This window comes from Suricata suricatta, chromosome 14 (assembly GCF_006229205.1).
Source record: "Suricata suricatta isolate VVHF042 chromosome 14, meerkat_22Aug2017_6uvM2_HiC, whole genome shotgun sequence".
Taxonomy (NCBI): Eukaryota; Metazoa; Chordata; class Mammalia; order Carnivora; family Herpestidae; genus Suricata; species Suricata suricatta.
This window is the reverse complement of record NC_043713.1, coordinates 63,856,747-63,874,479: the sequence shown is the minus strand read 5'-3', so window position 1 is coordinate 63,874,479 and position 17,733 is coordinate 63,856,747. Positions and strand designations below refer to the sequence as shown.

At 50.6% G+C, this 17,733-nt stretch overlaps 1 protein-coding gene across 1 annotated transcript; it reads left to right on the top strand.

The window, feature by feature from the left end:
• The first annotated feature begins 5,687 nt into the window (after positions 1-5,687).
• TMEM211 (transmembrane protein 211) lies at positions 5,688-17,007 on the top strand. The gene is made up of 4 exons (XM_029922925.1): positions 5,688-5,713; positions 13,481-13,698; positions 14,525-14,663; positions 16,724-17,007. The coding sequence occupies exons 2-4, from the start codon at positions 13,498-13,500 to the stop codon at positions 16,984-16,986; spliced, it is 603 nt and encodes a 200-aa protein (XP_029778785.1). The 5' UTR covers positions 5,688-5,713; positions 13,481-13,497; the 3' UTR covers positions 16,987-17,007.
• The last annotated feature ends 726 nt before the right edge of the window (positions 17,008-17,733 follow it).

Sequence of the window (17,733 nt, the reverse complement as noted above, 5' to 3'; positions counted from 1 at the left end):
CGGGGAAGCGCCCCCGTCGCCATGGGAACCTCGGCTGGCAGCGCCTGCGCGGAGGGGCCCGGGGCGGAGCGCGGCCGGCCAGAGCCGCGAGCGCCAGCAGGCTCCTAGGCCTGGGGACGGTCCGCCGGGTCAGAGGTCACGAGTGCAGCGGGAACACTCCTCCCGGAAGCGCTCCGGGCCTGCCAGCCCGACCCCGCGGCACGCAGCTTGGAGCGTGCTCGTGATCCCGGCCCGAGTTCCCGGGACGACCCCCAGATCCCGACCGGTATCCCCCACGGCGGGCCTGCACACCCCAGAGCCTTAGTCAGCCCGCGAACTCGGGAGGCGCTGGGTAAAGACTCGGCCTTTGAATCATCCTGGCTACTGGCGCCAGCCCCAGAGCAAGAGGGATCTGTGCGGGGCGTTAGCGCCCCCTCGCGGCGAGCACGGGAACTTCACCCCCCAGCTGCGGGCGGGGGGCGGGGGGCCGCGGGCGTTGTGGGAAGCTGTTCACCACATTTTACGGGTGGCAGGTGCCTACTGTGTGCGACGGCCGCTGCCATTGTGTTGCAGTGGGAGGCCAGGACCGTGAAGACTTCTGGATAACATGGGGGAATCGTAGAAAATTGCCCCTAAACAAGAAAATGCCTGTGTTGCTATCATTCCATTCCATACATCTTTATTAAGCACCTACTGGGTGCTGGGTGCTGGGCAAGCCGGCAAGCTCTAGGCTTTGTGGGATTTCCCGACATTTCAGAAATAACAGCACAAGTAAGTTGAACTGCGTTGGTGACAAGGTCTCCACGGAAAGGCACAGGGCATGAGTAACTGGAGGACTTGAAATCACGTGCCTTTATTGAAGGTGAGTTAGACCTCGATAAAGGTGAAGGAGAAATAGAACATTGTAGTGTGTGGCTTTGGGAGAATTGATGTGTGTGTAAGAAAAGACGTCTCTGTTGCAGGAGACACACACACCGTATCTGTTACTCTTCCCACCAGCACAACAGTCTTCTCGAAGTTAGGACTTCCGCCCCATTTTACCAAGGAGCAGCGTAAGGCTCTGGAATGGGCTTGAACTGGTGAGGTAGAGGCCCTATAAGGTCTAATACCTTAGGACCCTCTCCTCTCTCATCTGGATGTTTTGAACACAATCGTCAGTAGGACTCAGCTCAATGGCTTTTAAATATGACTGCCACCCCTAGGGGTAGGAGACAGAGAATGGTTGAATTGAAAGAGTCTGTCAAAATCCACATTTAAGCCAAGGCTTTTACGTAACAGGTGTATGTTCTAGAAGCAAAGGCCATTCGTTGCTTCTGTCTGCTCCCTTCTCTAAAGCTCCTGGAAGCACAGACTTTTGTCTCTTTTCATTCCTGATTCCCAGCACCTAGAGCAGGGCTTGGCACACAGTAAGCACTCAATAAATGTTGAGCACAATAAATATTAGATTAAATGCACAAATGGCCAAGAGCTGATAGTATGTCATCTGACACCTCTCCTCTCCAACCTTATAGGAACTTCCTGTGTCTCTTGGGGAAATCTTGACTGACCACAGTGTGTGGACTGAGGGCTCTGTTTCACCTGAATGCCTCTCAGCTCCCAGCCAGCTTAGTGCTCCTCTCTATCCCAGAATGTAAGCCCCAGAGGGGAGAACACAGTCTTCCCTCTGCCAGCACCTGCAGAAACCCCCAACCCAGGGGTCTCCATCCCCAGCCTGACCAGCCCTCCCCAACTCTTTGCCCCGAGAGATGCCCAGCCCAAGTCCAGCATCAGTTCTTGGGCATCTCAGAGATGCCAAACTACAACTCCCAGAATGCTCCTGGCCTTGAGAAGGGGGAGGACTTCCTAGTTCAGCCCCTTCTCTGCTGATTCCCCCTGCATTCCTGTGTCCTCCCATCCAGGGGAGAGGCTCCCAGCCTGCCAGCACACACCCAGAGACTGTACCCTGACCAAGGAAGTTGTACATTGTTTCCAGAGCCAGCACCCCGACTCTGACTCCTAGCCCTGGCTTTTCTCTTTCTGAGGATAGAGGACAATGCCACCCACTGACTTTCCCCGTACCTCTACTCTGTGATCTTCTGCCCCCTCCTCCAGGAAGTCTGCCCTGATTTGGCGGTTGTGCTCTTAGACTTTCTGGCAGCTCTGTCCAATAGAACTTTCTTCAGTGATGGAGATGTTTTATATCTGTACTGTCCAACATTAGCACAATTGACTACTGAGCACTGGAAATGTGGCCAGTGTGACAGAGGAACTGAATTTTAATTAATTTAAATCTAAATGGCCACATGTGGCTCCAACTCCATATTGAACAGTATAGTTCTAGAACTCACATACTCCTCGGCAAAGACCATATTCATGCATTTCCATTGGTTCACACTTACCCATTTTGTTTCCCTTGTAAAATACCTGCTTCCTGAGGGTGGAAGCCAGTATATTCTTTAAAATGTTGTCCCTCAATGCCAGGCCTGTGCCCGTGCCATGTCCTCTGTCCGGAACACTTGGCCCTTCACCTGCCCATCATCTGTAACAACTAAATATTCTTCAGATCTTTGCTTTTTTTTTTATAATAGTTTATTGTCAAATTGGTTTCCATATAACACCCAGTGCTTCTCCCCACAAGTGCCCCCCTCCATGACCATCACTCCCTTCCCCACTTCCTCTCCCTGCACTCATAGGTCTAACAGGAGAAACCTAACAGAGGACCATAGGGAGGGGAAGGGGGAAAGAGAGTTGGAAAGAGAGAGGGACACAGATCTTAGCTTTAACATCACCTCCTCTGAGGAGCCACCTCTGATTACCATCCCTGACTACCATACTGCAACCACTGAGTCTGCCACCCACTGCTAAAGCACTAATAACACTGTAATATAATCGCCCAATTACATCCCTGCCTTACTTTCTAGACTGTGAGCTCCTTGGGACCAGCGACTAGCACAGAGTTGACACACAAGAAATATCCATGGAGTTCAATGTTGAATAACTGTTTTCATATGACATGACCCAGGGCCTGGTTCTCAGCAACGATACTAATGGAAACTATCACTTATTGAGCCAAACACTTTGCCTGTGGCTGTCTCAACAATCCTATTAGAAGTGCTCTATTGTTCCTCCCTTCTACAGATTCAAGATCTGAAGCTCAGAGAGGTTAAGTAAATTGCTCAGGGTCACAGAGCTCTGGTATCTCAGTCTGGGTTCCAAAGAAAACAGAGCCCGAGGCAAGTGTTTCTTGCTAGGAGCCCCTGGGTGGCTCAGTTGGTTAAGCATCCAACTTCGGCTCAGGTGGTGATCTCAGGGTTCGTGGGTCTGAGTTCCGCCTCAGCATCTGTGCTGACAGCTGGCTCAGAAGCTAGAGCCTGCTTCGGATTCTTGTCTCCCTCTCTGTCTCTCTCTGACCCTCCCTTGCTCACTCTGTCTCTCTCTCTCTCAAAAATTAATAAAAACATTTAAAAATATTTACAAAAAGTTTCTTGCTAATGCTTTATTGGGAATGTAATTCCAACCCAACAAGAGTGAAGGAAAGGGACTCTGAGGAGACAAAAGAACATGAGCAAATGCAACACATGCCTTACTGGGTTGGCCACAGCTTCTCATGAAGACACAGCCAGCCACAAGTTCCAGCACTTGGGGCATCCCCAGAGAAGCCATGTGAACTACTGCAGGGACCAAAGGCAAGACTTTCATCCACTGACACGTCCCATCTCCTATCTGCCATCAGTCACGGGTGGGTCCAACCGCCTCTTGTGGGTTGTGTCACCTGCGCCTCTGGGCAACACAAGGGAAGCCAGAGCTTTACTTGAGTCTCGAAGAGGAGGTGCCAGAGCCCCCACTGCCAAGAGTCTGATCACATCAACTTGGGCGACAGCTGGGGATGTGGGGAGGCTGGGTCAGTCCTTAGGCCACTGCAGGCACTGCAGGCTGAGCTGGTCAAGTGGTTGCAGCAAGGCTTCCCCGCTGCTTGCAGGGGGAAGCGAGCAGAGGCGGGTTGCGGCCAGTGTGGCTGGGTGGCTTTGAAGGGACAGCTGAGCACACCTGAGAAGGTGCACCTGTCAAGCCGGATACAGCCCGTGAGCATCAGAACTGGGATTCAGATCCAGTTTGCACTACCTCCAAGCCCTTCAACAAGTATTGATTGAAAGAAAAAAAAATGAAGGGGCGCCTGGGTGGCTTAGTTGGTTGAGCATCTGACTTTGGCTCAGGTCGTTATCTTAGTTTGTGAGTTCGAGCCCCACATCAGGCTCAGTGCTGACAACTCAGAACCTGCTTCGGATTCTGTCTCCCCCTCTCTCTCTGTCTTTCCCCTGCTTGTCCTCTCTCTCTCTCTCTCTCTCTCTCTCTCTCAAATAAATATTTAAAAAAATACAGAAACAAATGAAGAACTGAGTGACTAAATGAGTGGAAAATACCTAGCAATTATGTACTCCGGAGGCACCCATCTTACAGATAAAGAAACTGAGGTCCAGAGAGTTGGAGATGCCCTGACCAATGTCACACTAAGTGCAGGTGGCAGAGGTGGGACTTAACCTCGGCCTCGGGCCTCACTCACGTTTTCTGCACTTCATTTTCTGGCCCCTCATACTTCCTCCAGCATCAGCCAGTGGGTACCCGTTTGTCGTGGCAGCATTTATAGCATTAGAGCGACAGCTCTTGTTCTCACCTGCCCAGCATCCGTCCCTAGCCTCCACCTTCAGTCCATGCAGTTCCAGGGATGCAAACCTTGTGACATCCCTACCATTATGGCCACTCCCCAACCCTCTACGCCCAATCCTAGGGCATGGGACTTAGGTCTGGCCAATGAGAACAACCCACCTTCCTGGCCATAATGATTGGTTCATGGCTGGGCATGAGACGTAACCTTGACCCACAAAAGTTCATCATATCATGTGCTGCAACTCTGTGCAAAGAGAAGCCTTCTTTTCCATGGGATTGCTTTCCTTTCACCTCAGAAGGCCCGCCAGATGCCAGAACCCAGAGAGAATCTGCCTGAGAGTGAAGCCAACTCCGCAGAAAACAGAGCTGAGAGCTGGGGGAGAGAGAAGTCCTGTGATACTGCTTATTCACCTCGATCCAGCTGTGCCTGAAGCTGTAACATAAAACTTTCAGTTACGTAAGCTGATACATTTCTCATTTCTACCAGAGCCAGTTGGAGTTACGATTCTCTCACAGTGAAAGACAAGACAAGAACTCCTCTCTGTGCCAAGTCTTCTGGTAGAGGCTGAAGAGAAAGATTTTCAGATCCAGTGCCTACTTTCTGGAAGTTCACTGCCTAGAGTGAAGATCCTTCGGTCCCTGGGAAATATGTAAGTCTGTTCTCTGGACTAGAATTACCAAGGCAGAAGGGAGAGCACACTGCCAAGAATTTCAACAACTGCTGTTTAATTGTGGATCAGTTAATCGTTATTCATGCCTTCTCATACCCAGGAAACACCATACCCTGACCCCATTCCGATTTGGGGCAGGCTTTTCCCTCTTTGTCCAGCCCATCCAGCAGCCCAGAGTGCAAGCCTGTTGATTTAAGAAGCTGTTGATTTAAGGAACGCGCACACACACACACACACACACACACACACACACACACACACACACACACCAGACCAGCTTATCACCCACCTGGGCTTTATTCACCAACCTGACTGTTTCCTTCAAAGGGAAGAAAACATCTTACAAGGACATAGACTTCTGTTCAAAGCTGGAGCCTGAGCAGAAGAGGCCACATTGGAGAGTTTTGACCTGAAGTGTGGTGAGTCTGGAGGGGAGATACGGGAAAGTCTTGTCTAGCGGACATAATGGGCTACAGGGGTCCATGAGCCCCTGAAATAAAGTGTGTGTGTGTGTGTGTGTGTGTGTGTGTGTGTGTGTGTATACACAAGTCTGCATGGGGAATGCATCCATAGTGTTTTTTTTAATTATTTTTAAATATATTTTTAAATGTTTATTTTTGGGAGAGAGAGAAAGCACAGGTGGGGCAGAGAGAGGGACACAGAGGAACCAAAGCAGGCTATGCTCCAAGAATGGAGAGCCTAACACAGGACTCGAACCCACAAACCATGAGATCATGACCTGAGCTGAAGTCGGATGCATAACTGACTGAGCTGCCCAGGCACCCTTGCATCCATAGTTTTAAATCATATTTTCAAAGGACTCTGTCGCCTCCCAGAGGTAAGCCCGCTGGTCTAGGACATGGCCGTCCTTTTGTGGGTGGGTATCTCAGTCTTCTCAGGTCACTAGAAAAAAGCGCCACAAACTGAGTGGCTTATAAATAACATTTCTTTCTCAGTGCTGGAGGCTGGGAAGTCCACGATCTAGATGCAGGCACATTTGGTGTCTGGTGAGAGCCCACTTCCTACCGCATGGATGGCCTTTTCCCTCTGTGTCCGCACAGAGAGGGTGCGGGAGCTCCCTGGGGCCTCGTTTATAAGGGCACTAATGCCATTCGTGAGAGCTCCGCCCTGGTGACCTCATCGCCTCCCAAAGGCCCATCTCCGAGCACCATGACCTTGTGGCGCAGGATTTCAACGTATGGATTTTGAGGGCACACACACATTCAGTCCATTGCAATGAGAAACAGGCTCAGAGCCATGACACTGGGGGGTTCTCCAAGCTCACATGGCCAACTTGTAACAGAGCCTAGACTACAAGCAGAAATCTGGCCTAGCTGGCGGGGCAGCTGGGGGCAAGAGACAGGAGTGCAGGTCAAGGTGCTCCCCAGTCCCAACCGGTCCATCCGATCTTGGCCTGGACATCACCTGCCCCCTCCACTCCCAAGGGTGGACCAGCTGCCCCTCCTCTGTGCTGGAGCCCAACACTGTCCTGGGCTTTCTCTTGGTCTGAAGCTGTGTCTGTCTGTACGCATCTGTTGATTGATGGGTTGGCAAAATACACATCTTAAACGTCACCTAGGCTACATCACATTTAGATACCTCCTCCTCCCCTAGCAAACCTGCTCTGCATGTGGCTCCTGAATCCCAGGTACCAAGAGCAAATCCAGTGGGCTTGACTTTGACATTTAATAGAAATCCAGAATCTGACCACTCCTTTCTCCTTCGCTCCCTCTCCACCTGCCTATCTGATCCACCATTGTCTCTCACCTGACTGACTAAAGGTGCTGACTGCTTCTCCCTTCTTCTCCCCACCCTTCCGGTGCTCCCCCCAGCAGCTGCAATGGTCTTTGTAAAATGGACCCTAGGTCCTCACAATCCTGCTCAGGCCCATCCACAGACTCTGCATCTCACTCAGAAATTAAAAGACAAAGCTCTTCATTGCCAACAAGGCTCTCCACTCTCCCCCATCCCCCCGGCCTCTTTGCTTCCTGAAACTTGCCGAGTGCCTGCTTACCACAGGGCCTTTGCACCCGTGCCTCCCTCTGCATGGAATATTCCTCCCCCGGCAAATCCACCTGGCTCTTGCCCACAGGTCACCTTCTCAAGGCTTTCTGTGTGTGACCTCTCCAACCACATGGCCTCTCCCTTCCCTGCTTCATTTTCTTCTATGGCATTTATTAACATCTGGCATCTTACATTCTGACTTGTTTATATCTTTACTGTCTTGTTCTCTTTCTAGAGCGTAAGCTCCATAGGACAGTGGTTTTGTCTATTTGTCTCATTACTAAATCTACATACAACACCTAGAATGCTCTTAAAACATAATGGACAATAAATATTTGTTGAATAGATGGGTGGATGGGTGGATGGATGGACCACATTGTTCTATCCTGTCTCTCTGTTTTGTCCACAAAACCCAATGTTCCTAGAGGGCAGGCACTATGTCCTGTTCACTGCTCTATCCATGAGGGCCAGGCACATATAGGTTGAGTGAATGAATGACCAGTCCCTTTGGTTAACAGATAAGGACATAAAAGCCAGGAAAAAGAAAGGGTCTTGGCTGTGGGGACACAGCAAGGCACTAGCAGCCACCCCTAACCTCCGCCTGCCGTGGCTGACTGTGGCTCCCCTGGGAACACGCATGCTCTCTGGCCGGATCAGGTGGGAGGGCCGACCAAGCCCTAACCCTGGACAGCCCGGGAAGCTGCTGGGTATGTATCTGACTTTTTAAAATTAACCTTTTAGTATCGCTTTGGGCTTCGGGCCCAGCGTTGGAAGCCCAATTGCCTGAGCCTGAGTGGGGTTTGCCACTTCCTGAGCTTTCTTTTTGTCTTCTGTAAAAACAGGAATTCCCATAACAGCACCTGCTGTAGAGTGGCCAGGAGGCTTAAATGACCTAAGGCTCAAGAATCCTGCACTGCCATCAACAGTTAAGTGCTGAGCTGGAGGAGAAAATGTTCAGCCCCTTCCAAGCTTCCCCAGGTGGATCCCAGCTCAGTGGAGCCTGCCCGGATGTGGTTTCAGGTTATAATGCCTCATTTAGGTTTCTGGGCACCTGGACGGGCGGCGTGATTTTCCCAGGTGACATTGAGCACATTATCTGGAGAACAAAACGCTTTTCAAGGTCAGAAACACCCGGAGAGCCACTGGGGCAGCCAGAGAGGCAAAATCATGGGCCTCGGGCCGTTCTGGGCTCTCCAGCTTCCTGGCTGGAATTACACCCCTCAGGATCCTGCCAAACCCACAGGAGAGGCTGATTTTGGTGCAGAAATTTAAAAAAAAATCCACTCTCCCTCACTCAAGGGGCTGCATCTCACTGGCTGACTTGCAGTTACGAGGTTTTTCTAATCCTAGGAAAAAAAGTCTATGCATTGTAGCCCTGCCCTACCTGCCCCGCTCCTCTCTCTCCCTCGAAAAGCACGTACCTGCATTCCATCCCCCTTGAACTTTCACAATAACCCCCACCCCCTTATCCAGAGAAGTGGGATAGCCTCCCCAAGGTCACGGCGTTGGGAAGGGGAAGACAGTCTGTCCGCTTCTTTCTACAACATCACCCTGCTCACTGATTGAACCCATGCTCCCTAGCCCCCTGGGATGTCCAGTCTGCTTGTATCAATGGAGAAACTGAGGCCCGGAGCCATGGAGTGACTTGCCCCAGGTCACACAGCTGGGAAGTGGCAGAGTGACTGGCCGGCCTCCAAGTCCAAGATTCCTGCCACATTTAAAGTGCTGGTGGGGCCTAGAACTCAAAGTGAGACCCAAGGCTGAAAAGCACCAGCCTCTGGAAGTCTGTGTGGGGGCCCTTGAGCTGGCTCAGCCCTGCGGGACCTCACTTCCGGTCATCAGTAGTGTCGGCCATTAGCAAATGACCTTCCCTCTCGGCCTCCTCATCCCGCCAGCTCTCTTATTATATAAAGAAGACCGGACTTCAATTAAATTTTTCATTAAAATACATGTTAGTTCCCAGTGGACAACTAGTATCACAGCAAAACAGAATAAAATCACCAGTACAAGGAAACCCCGCTCACTCCCAAATTCTCACTCGACTGCGTTGCCTGCTCAAGGCTCTCCATAATTTTTTAAATAATTAAAAAATTTTTTTAATGTTTATTTATTTACTTTTGAGAGACAGAGCATGAGGGGAGGGGCAGAGAAAGAGGGAGACAGAATCTGAAGCAGGCTCCAGGCTCCAAGCTGTCAGCACAGAGCCCAAAGCGGGGCTCAAACCTACGAACCGCAAGATCATGACCTGAGCCAAAGTCGGCGGCTTAACTGACTGAGCCTCCCAGGCACACCTAAATAATTTATTTTAAAGTTCAGGCACCTGGGTGGCTCAATTGGTTAAGCATCTTACATGGGATCAGGTCATGATCTCACAGTGTGTGAGATGGAGTCCCACATCAGGCTCTTTGCTGTTAGCTCAGGGCCTGTGTGAGATTCTTTCTTTTCCTCTCTCTCTCTCTCTCTCTCTCTCTCTCTCTCTCTCTCTCTGTCCCCTCCCTGGCTCATGCTCGCTCACTCTCTCTCAAAATAAATACACTTCAAAAAAAAACAGGGACTTTCTTCTTGATGTTTGAAGGAAAATTGAGAACTAAGTACCCTCAGCATTTAATGATTTAGTGACAATTAAGGCTGGGTCCAGGTGCCACCCCAGACATTCTCCAGGGACCGTGTGAGGCACCGTGGCACCTGGCATTATTCCTCTGGAAAACTGCAGCGTGGTTATTCTAGGGAGGCCCTTGTACCACTAGGCTAGGTCATAAACTCTCTTGGTGCTGATAAGTGTGTTGGAGGGGTTGGTGGAGATGGAGGGAAGGGTGTCTTGCCTAACCCTCCCAGGAGGGGTACAGGGATCACCAAGGGGGTAGCAGTGGGTGTTTGCTGGAAGCAGGGTCTTAACTTCCCTTTGGAGCAGTTTGTGCCCCACCAACCTCACTGTCCCTGTCCCCTCAGGTAATTATCAGTTCTCCCTCCACTGTTGGCACCCTGCCCTTCCGTCCTTGTCTTTCCCACCCATCTGCTACCTTTCCTCTCTGAGAGCAAGCCAAGGGGACAGACACTGGGGAACAGGAGTTGTAGGGACGTTCTGATGGGAGGAGACGGTGTTTCTGTTTATCAGTCTGGAAGCTGGAGCCCTGGCTTAGATTCCAGTTTCCCCCTGATTTACAGGGGCATCTTGGGCAAGTCACACCAGCAATCTGGGTCTCCATTTGGTTTTTATCTGTTTGAAGTATCTTCTAATCCTAATTATGAGCAACAAGACAACTATGAATAATGCTGATACTACTGCAAACAGTCACCACTGCCACCACAGCTAATACCACCACCAGCATCATCGTCAGCCTCCCAATCACATCATCACCATCATCACCACCACCACTGCCATCACCATCACTACCAACAACACCTCCACTATCACTGTATCATCACCATCATCATCACCATCAATATCATCACCACCTCCATCATCACCACCACCACCATCACCATCTCCATCATTATCACCGCCATCATCATCACCCCCCCAATCACATCATCCCCATCACTGCCACCATAATCATCACCACCACCACTACCACCATCATCGTCATGCCTCACATCACATCATCACCATCATCACCACCACCACAACCACCACCATCATCAACATCACCATCATTATCACCACCATCATCTCCATCATTATCACTGCCATCCTTACCTCCATCATTAGTACCATCATCATCATCCCCACCATTATCATCATTATGACCATTTATTGAGGACCTACTGGGTGCAGGGCATTCTACAAAGTATCTTCTGTACACTTTCTCATTTAGTCCTCCCAACAACCCATGAAATAGTTACTAGTGGAAGGCTTACTGATGAGGGAATTGAGGCTCATGGGGGTAACTGACTTGCCCAAGGTCACACAGCCAATAAACATGAGAACCAGAAATTGAACCTCTGGGGCCTTAAAGCCTCCCCAAAGAGAAAGCATTTGCTTGGGTTATCAATGGTTGGAACATTGGTTTACATCTGCGACTTTCACAGACACAGCGGGCGGCAATGTCAGAAATGAAATCCTCTGGAATAAGATATAGGGAGATGCCATCACCAGGCTAGAGGAGCTCCCTTGGCCTCATGCGAAGAGCAGCCGCCCCTGAGCAGAGAGAGGCAGATACACAGCCCTGCCTCAGAAGAGAGCTAAGAGCTGGGGAGAGGAAGATAGCAAGAAGAGTAAAAGTTGGGGGTGAATGAAGCCAAGCAAGGAAATGGGAGGTGGCATAGTTAACCATTCAACTTAATACTGGTTCAAGTATTAGATCCAGATTCAAGTCCTGCCATCCCACACCTCAGCTGTAAGACCCTGGACGTGTCCCTTTACTTCTCCAAGAAGCCACCTAAACCTGTGCCTGGCCCACAGCAGGTGGACGATGTGCAGTAACCATTAGGATAATTACTCTGGGGCTTTCAATGACAGCTGCCACATCATCGGGTCTGGGTGTGAATCCCCGGCCCACCCTTTCTAACTATGTCTTTGAGCTGAGTCGCCCGTACCTCTCTGAGTCTCAGTGTCCTCCCTTATAAAACAGGAGGTCACAGCACCCACCCTCCTCTGTTGCGGTGCAGCCCGGCAGACACCTGGGCCACAAGGGGGCTCTCCTCTGGTCAACAGAGACGTGCCCAATCCAGCCCTCTGCACGTGGGGCTTGGGAGTCACCAGACCTATGAGTCATGTGATGCATATTAATTGCCTGGCACATAACACTGTGTGGACAGCAGTGGCTGTTATTATTAATACCCCCCCAACTGACTTCCTGTCTGTGACCCTCCCTGAGCCTCTATTTTCCCATCTGTAAAGCAGAAGGAGACTGAGATTAAAAGTCTACTGTTTGGGCAGGCAGGCCCCTGAGCCCCTTCCAGCCCAGAGGGAGAGACTGTAGAAAGGAGTTGGGATTTCTCGCTCGAAGGAAACAGAGACGTGCCATCTGAGACACAAATATGTCCCGCTAAATTCTCATGTCAGACCACGCGCACAGACGTTCACAGCACAGCTGCCTGTGGCAGAGGCCTGGAGTTGGGGAAATGCAGAGGGAACTCGATGCGGCAGGTGGAGGCAACGGAGTGGCAGATTTGGTCAGGGTCAGCGCCCTGTCCCTCCACATCAGGGGGTCTCTGCACAGCAGTGGGCTTCCGTCTACCAGCACTGCATTGTATTGCCAGTACAGTGTTGGTCCCTGTTGGAACCTCTTTGGCCGTCCACAAGTTGCTGTCACCCACGGGGGACCAGCCCTTAATCAACGGCTGGTGAGAATTGGTTGTGTAAAACCACGCCTCCCTCAGCCCTCAGGAAAGATAACTCTGGGGTGCCGGTTGGCGTCCCCCAGAGCCACCCCGGGGCCAGATGGCTTCACAGCACGTTCTTAGCTGGCTGCGTTCTCCTCTCCTCCCAGCTCTTCCTCCACGGGACCTCCTCTCAAGTGTACTACCTACTTGCACCCAAACTCCTGTCTCAGGATCCGCGCCTGGGAAACTCAAACTAAGTTAAATGGAATAGAGATACACGCAGTTACAGGATCAGCCCTAAAACGATTAGGCTCAGTGCCCAAAGTAGGAAGCAAAATGCAACATACAGAACAATGTCATTTGCATAAATGAAAAATACACACATACTGAGCGATCCCAATTTTGCAAAAACACCTCTGAATAAAAAGACACATTAAGTAATTACAATGGTCCGTGATTAGAAGGCGTGAGCTAATGGGCAGGGTAGTTGCTGGAAATATAGTATCTGTGTGTGATCTAGAAAAAGGTAGTCACTCTGGGGAGAAGAAGCGCTTTGGGACAATGCAAGACTCGATGGGTGGAGAGAATGAGTGAATGACCAAATGAATGAATGAATGAAACACAGGAGGGGCCTTGCTTGGACCAGTGATGATGTTCCATGCAGAGTATGTGTGTTCAAAGTTCTGTTTAAGCACCATTATTTATTCTACTATTTGGGGTGATCCTACCTCAGGGCAAAGCCCCACCCCCTCCCCAGATATTAACACCTCCCATTCATCACCAGGCCAAAAGGAGGCTGATGACCTGGGGTCTGGACACAGGACCAGGTCCCTGACCTGGGGGACAGGACACCGTCACCAGCCCGTTTCTCTCCTTCCTGGCCGTCTCCACCATCAATCTTATCTGTTGCCTACTAGGTCATTGACATTCCCTGATGGTGGGCAGTGTGTGGGCATCGCTGGGCCTCTCCCTTGCCTGCATCTCTGCTCTCAGCCTCATCTCTCCTGCCTGGTTCCAGACCCCCACCTTCTCCTTTGGCATCCTCACCTACTGCTCCTGGCCTCAGGGTAACAGCTGGAACCAGAGCTGTGCAACCTTCAGGTCCCTGGACAATATCCCTGACTTTGCCTGGAAGGTGAGACCTGGGCTCATCCATTCACTGGGACCTCAGGGGCACCATCCAATCCACCAGAGCCAAAAAAAAAAAAAAAAAAAAAAAAGGGCAAGTTCTGGCTCCCACTGCCTACCCCACTCTGAGCCTCTGACTCTGTAAGTGTAGGGGAGAATCTGGCTATCTGCATTTTAACAAACATCCAGGATGATTCTGAAGGCAGTTCCAAGTCCATTTAGCGCCTTAGCACAATTAGGCTTAACCGACTGAGCCACCCAGGCGCCCCTTCCTTAGCACAATTAGGAAAGGCTCCCCTTCTTTGGGACACGATACTGCCATCTGCTGGAAAAGCACTGTAATCAATATGCAAATTTATGATGATCCCACTGCATCTCCAGGAGTTGTGCGGTGTACAACCTGTACACACCTACGTGGCCACCCTCTAAGCGCTAAGCTGAAAAACTGCAGCTAAGGTGTTGAAAGTTTCAGTTATGATGCACATTACCAAATCGGTCAGGACTCCCTGCCTGGCACCTGTAAGGAAACTATAATTACAACAGTGCCTCTCTTGGCGACCCTGTCATAGATCAGGTACTCAGTAACGGTGGGGTATGGTGGTTGTAAATCTGGATTTTAATTCTGGCTTTACCACTTAATTCGCTATGTGCCCTGAGGCAAATGACTCCACCTCCTTGGACCTCAGTTTGTCTATATGTCAAATGGGGATGATAATAGCACAGACCTCTTGGGGTTTTGAGGATTCAGTGGCTGGCCAATAAGCAGAGAGACATGCACCTTCCCCCACCTGCCACAGTCAGCACTCTCCCTCCCTCCTCTTTCTTCCTGACAGGTCTCAGCTGCAATTCTCCTTGGAGGATGGCTCTTGTTGGCCTTCAATGCCGTTCTCCTCCTGTCTTGGGCCCTGGCCCCCAAAGGGCTGTGCCTCAAAGGGGACAGTGGCCCAATGCCAGGGGTCCAGGCAGCCGCAGGTAAATCCAATGGCACATCGTAAGCATTCCTGACGTGTTTGTGGGATGAATGAATCAGTGAATGAATGCACAAGCCTGTGAGCAGAGTCTGGCCTCCTGTGCTGAATCTCAGACATAAATCCTAGGATTACAGACTTCCCGGTCCATTAGCAAGCCAGAAAAGGCGGAGTGGGAATGGCTTACTTAAATCACCCTCTCCTGCCTTTAGCTAAACCCAGTCCTAATAGTTTCTCCCCCTTCATTTCTCTCACATCCATCCACTCTGTATCATCTTTGCCAGATCACCATACACAGTGGGGCAGGTTGTGCACTGCACAGGGGGGCCCAGCTGATGGCTGAGAGATGCTGAAATCTAGCCCATGCTCCACTTGCTGTGCTGTGAAATGGGAGGGCTTTAGCCGCCGGAAGGGTTGCTTTTTTCTAATTCATACAGAGGCTCTGGATGGTCTAGCCCCGGCCTTCATTGCAACCCCCATCTGATTAATTCTCCACCATCTCTCACCTGGATTAGACAGATAACCACCTCACATGTCTCTCTTCTGCCACCTTTGATCCTTAGAGTCTGTCTGCCATGCTGGCCAAACAGGTCCTCTTAAGACTGAAATCAGATCAGGCCACTCATACCGGCTTATCTCTCCTCCAGTGACTTCCTGTTACACTCAGAGTAAGATCCGCACTCCTTGTCGTGGCCGGTGAGGCGGCACCTGATTTAACCCTCGCTGCCTTGCCAATCTCACCTCTCACCCCTTCTGCCAGGCCCAACATGTTCCAGCCACATGGCTTGCTTTCTGTTGCTCAGACACACCACACTTGTCCCCTCTGTCTGGAATTCTCTTTTCTCAGATCTTACATGTCTTGCTCCCCTACTTTGCTCAAATATACCCACCTCAGTGGGGTCTTCCATGTCCCCAGGTAAGGGAGCTCCCCTCTCCTGAGATTCTCTTACCTCGTACTTTGTTCTGTATCTTTCACAGCACTTACTTACCTTATCTGCCTGCTTGGTTATTGTTCATCTCTGTCCATTAGAACATCAGCTATTTGAGGGCAAGGACGTGTCCGCTTTCATATCACCAGCACCTGGGACAGTGCTTTGCACGTAATAGATGTTCACTAAATATTTGTTGAATCAATGGATGGAGCTACAGTCCTTGTCCTAGGCTTGCACAGGGTCTAGTGGGAGCGGGGTGCACCAGGTGGGCACAACTCAATGGGTATTTGACACAATAGGGATGAGCAAAAGACACAACGAAAAACTCCAGGAGGGTGGGGGATGTTAAGAAAGGCTTCCTGGAGGAGGTATCACTTGAGCTGAGCCTGGAAGCACAAATGGGAGTTTGTCAAATACAAAGGGAATTTCAGGTAATGGGAATATCAAGGGCAAAAGCATGGAGACAGCAAGGCACGTTCACAGCAAGTGGACCAATATGGCTGAAGAACAGCGAGGGAGGCTGGAGTGACGTGATTCTCCTGCTCTGGAAGTGCCTTGAGGGTGAGGAGGTGTCCGATTCACTTCCTTAGTGCCCACACAGCACCCGTAACAGCTTTGATGAAGGAATGCATGCATGGACAGGTGGGTTGGCGAGTGAGTGAGTGAGTGAGTGAGTGAGTGAGTGAGTGAATGAATGAATGAATAGGTGAAATGACGAGTGGATCTATGGATAGATCCGTGGATGATGGATGGATGGATGGTTGGGAGGGTGGATGGAGGGATGTATGGATGAATGGATGGATGGGCAGATGGGTGGATGGATGATTGGGTGGGCAGATGATGGATGGATAGGTGGGGTGCAGGTGGCTAAGTGGGCACATGGGTAGATGGATAGATGAGTGAATGGATAGAGGGATGGAGAGATGAGTGGACAGGTGAGTATTAGCTGGACAGTTGGGTGGAAGGCTAGTTGAGTGATGGTTTGATAAAAGGAAAAATGATGCATCAAAATATAAGTGAATGGACTGGTGGATGAGTGGGTGGCTAGGAGGGTGGACCAGTGAGTCCTGGGTTAGAGATTGGCCCAGAATCCCTTAACTGATGCACTGGTGTTCTTTCCTGCGATTTCCAGCCACTGCCACCATTGTGGGCCTGCTGGTTTTCCCCATCAGCCTGGACTCCCCATTTGCCAAGGAAGCCTGTGGCGCCTCCTCTGCGTACCGCAGTGGCCAGTGCCAGCTGGGCTGGGGCTACGTCACTGCCATCCTCAGCGCAGTCCTGGCTAGCTTCCTGCCTATGATTGGGTGGCCCCGCATGACCCGGGTCCAGGGGAGGACCATCCTTTTCTCCAGTGACACTGAGAAAATCATCCTCATACCTGAAATGAACAAATAAAAATTTCCCAAGAGGAGAAAAAAAAAGGCAACTTCAGAGTTGTATGAAATCACTGCACATCCACGCTCGAATTTCAGCTCTACTGACTCTGTGCTGTGTGACCTTAGGCAAACCACCTCACCTCTCTGGACCTCCATGTGTTCTGTAAAATGGGGTGTGTGAAATAATGCGTCCTTATAGGACGGTTATGAGAACACACTGGGGACGCTCCGTGTAAGTAAAGCGATGGGCACCATGTGAGGCACATTGTATTCAATAAACTTCAGCTTGTTACTATTAGAATCCCTAACCTCACGGGCCTCCTCATGAGGAGAATTACATTTATTCACGAAGAGTGCCCAGGACAGGGGCGCCTGGCTGGCTCAGTCAGTGGAGCATGGGACTCTTGATCTCAGGGTTGTGAGTTTGAGCCCCACGTTGGGTGGAGAGATGACTAGACATTAAAGAAAAATTAAAAATACTGTGTCTTTAAATAGACATGTGTATTCTCCTTCACCCCCTCCGTCTTTATAATTCCTCTTGAGAATCGAGAATTATTTCTTTTCTAATCAAATATTTAGTAAGTACGAGAGTTTGTGCGAAAGTGTGTCCGGTGTTGGGGTAGGGGTGAGGGGGTATGTCACCCTTCCCTGCAAATAGTGTCAGGTGTTCCTCGGGGCCCCTGCGCCCCTTCCCGTTCGACTCCAACCTCTCTTGTCAGACACGCAGCCCGCTGTACCTCTCCCTCTGCTGCACTGAATTCTGGGC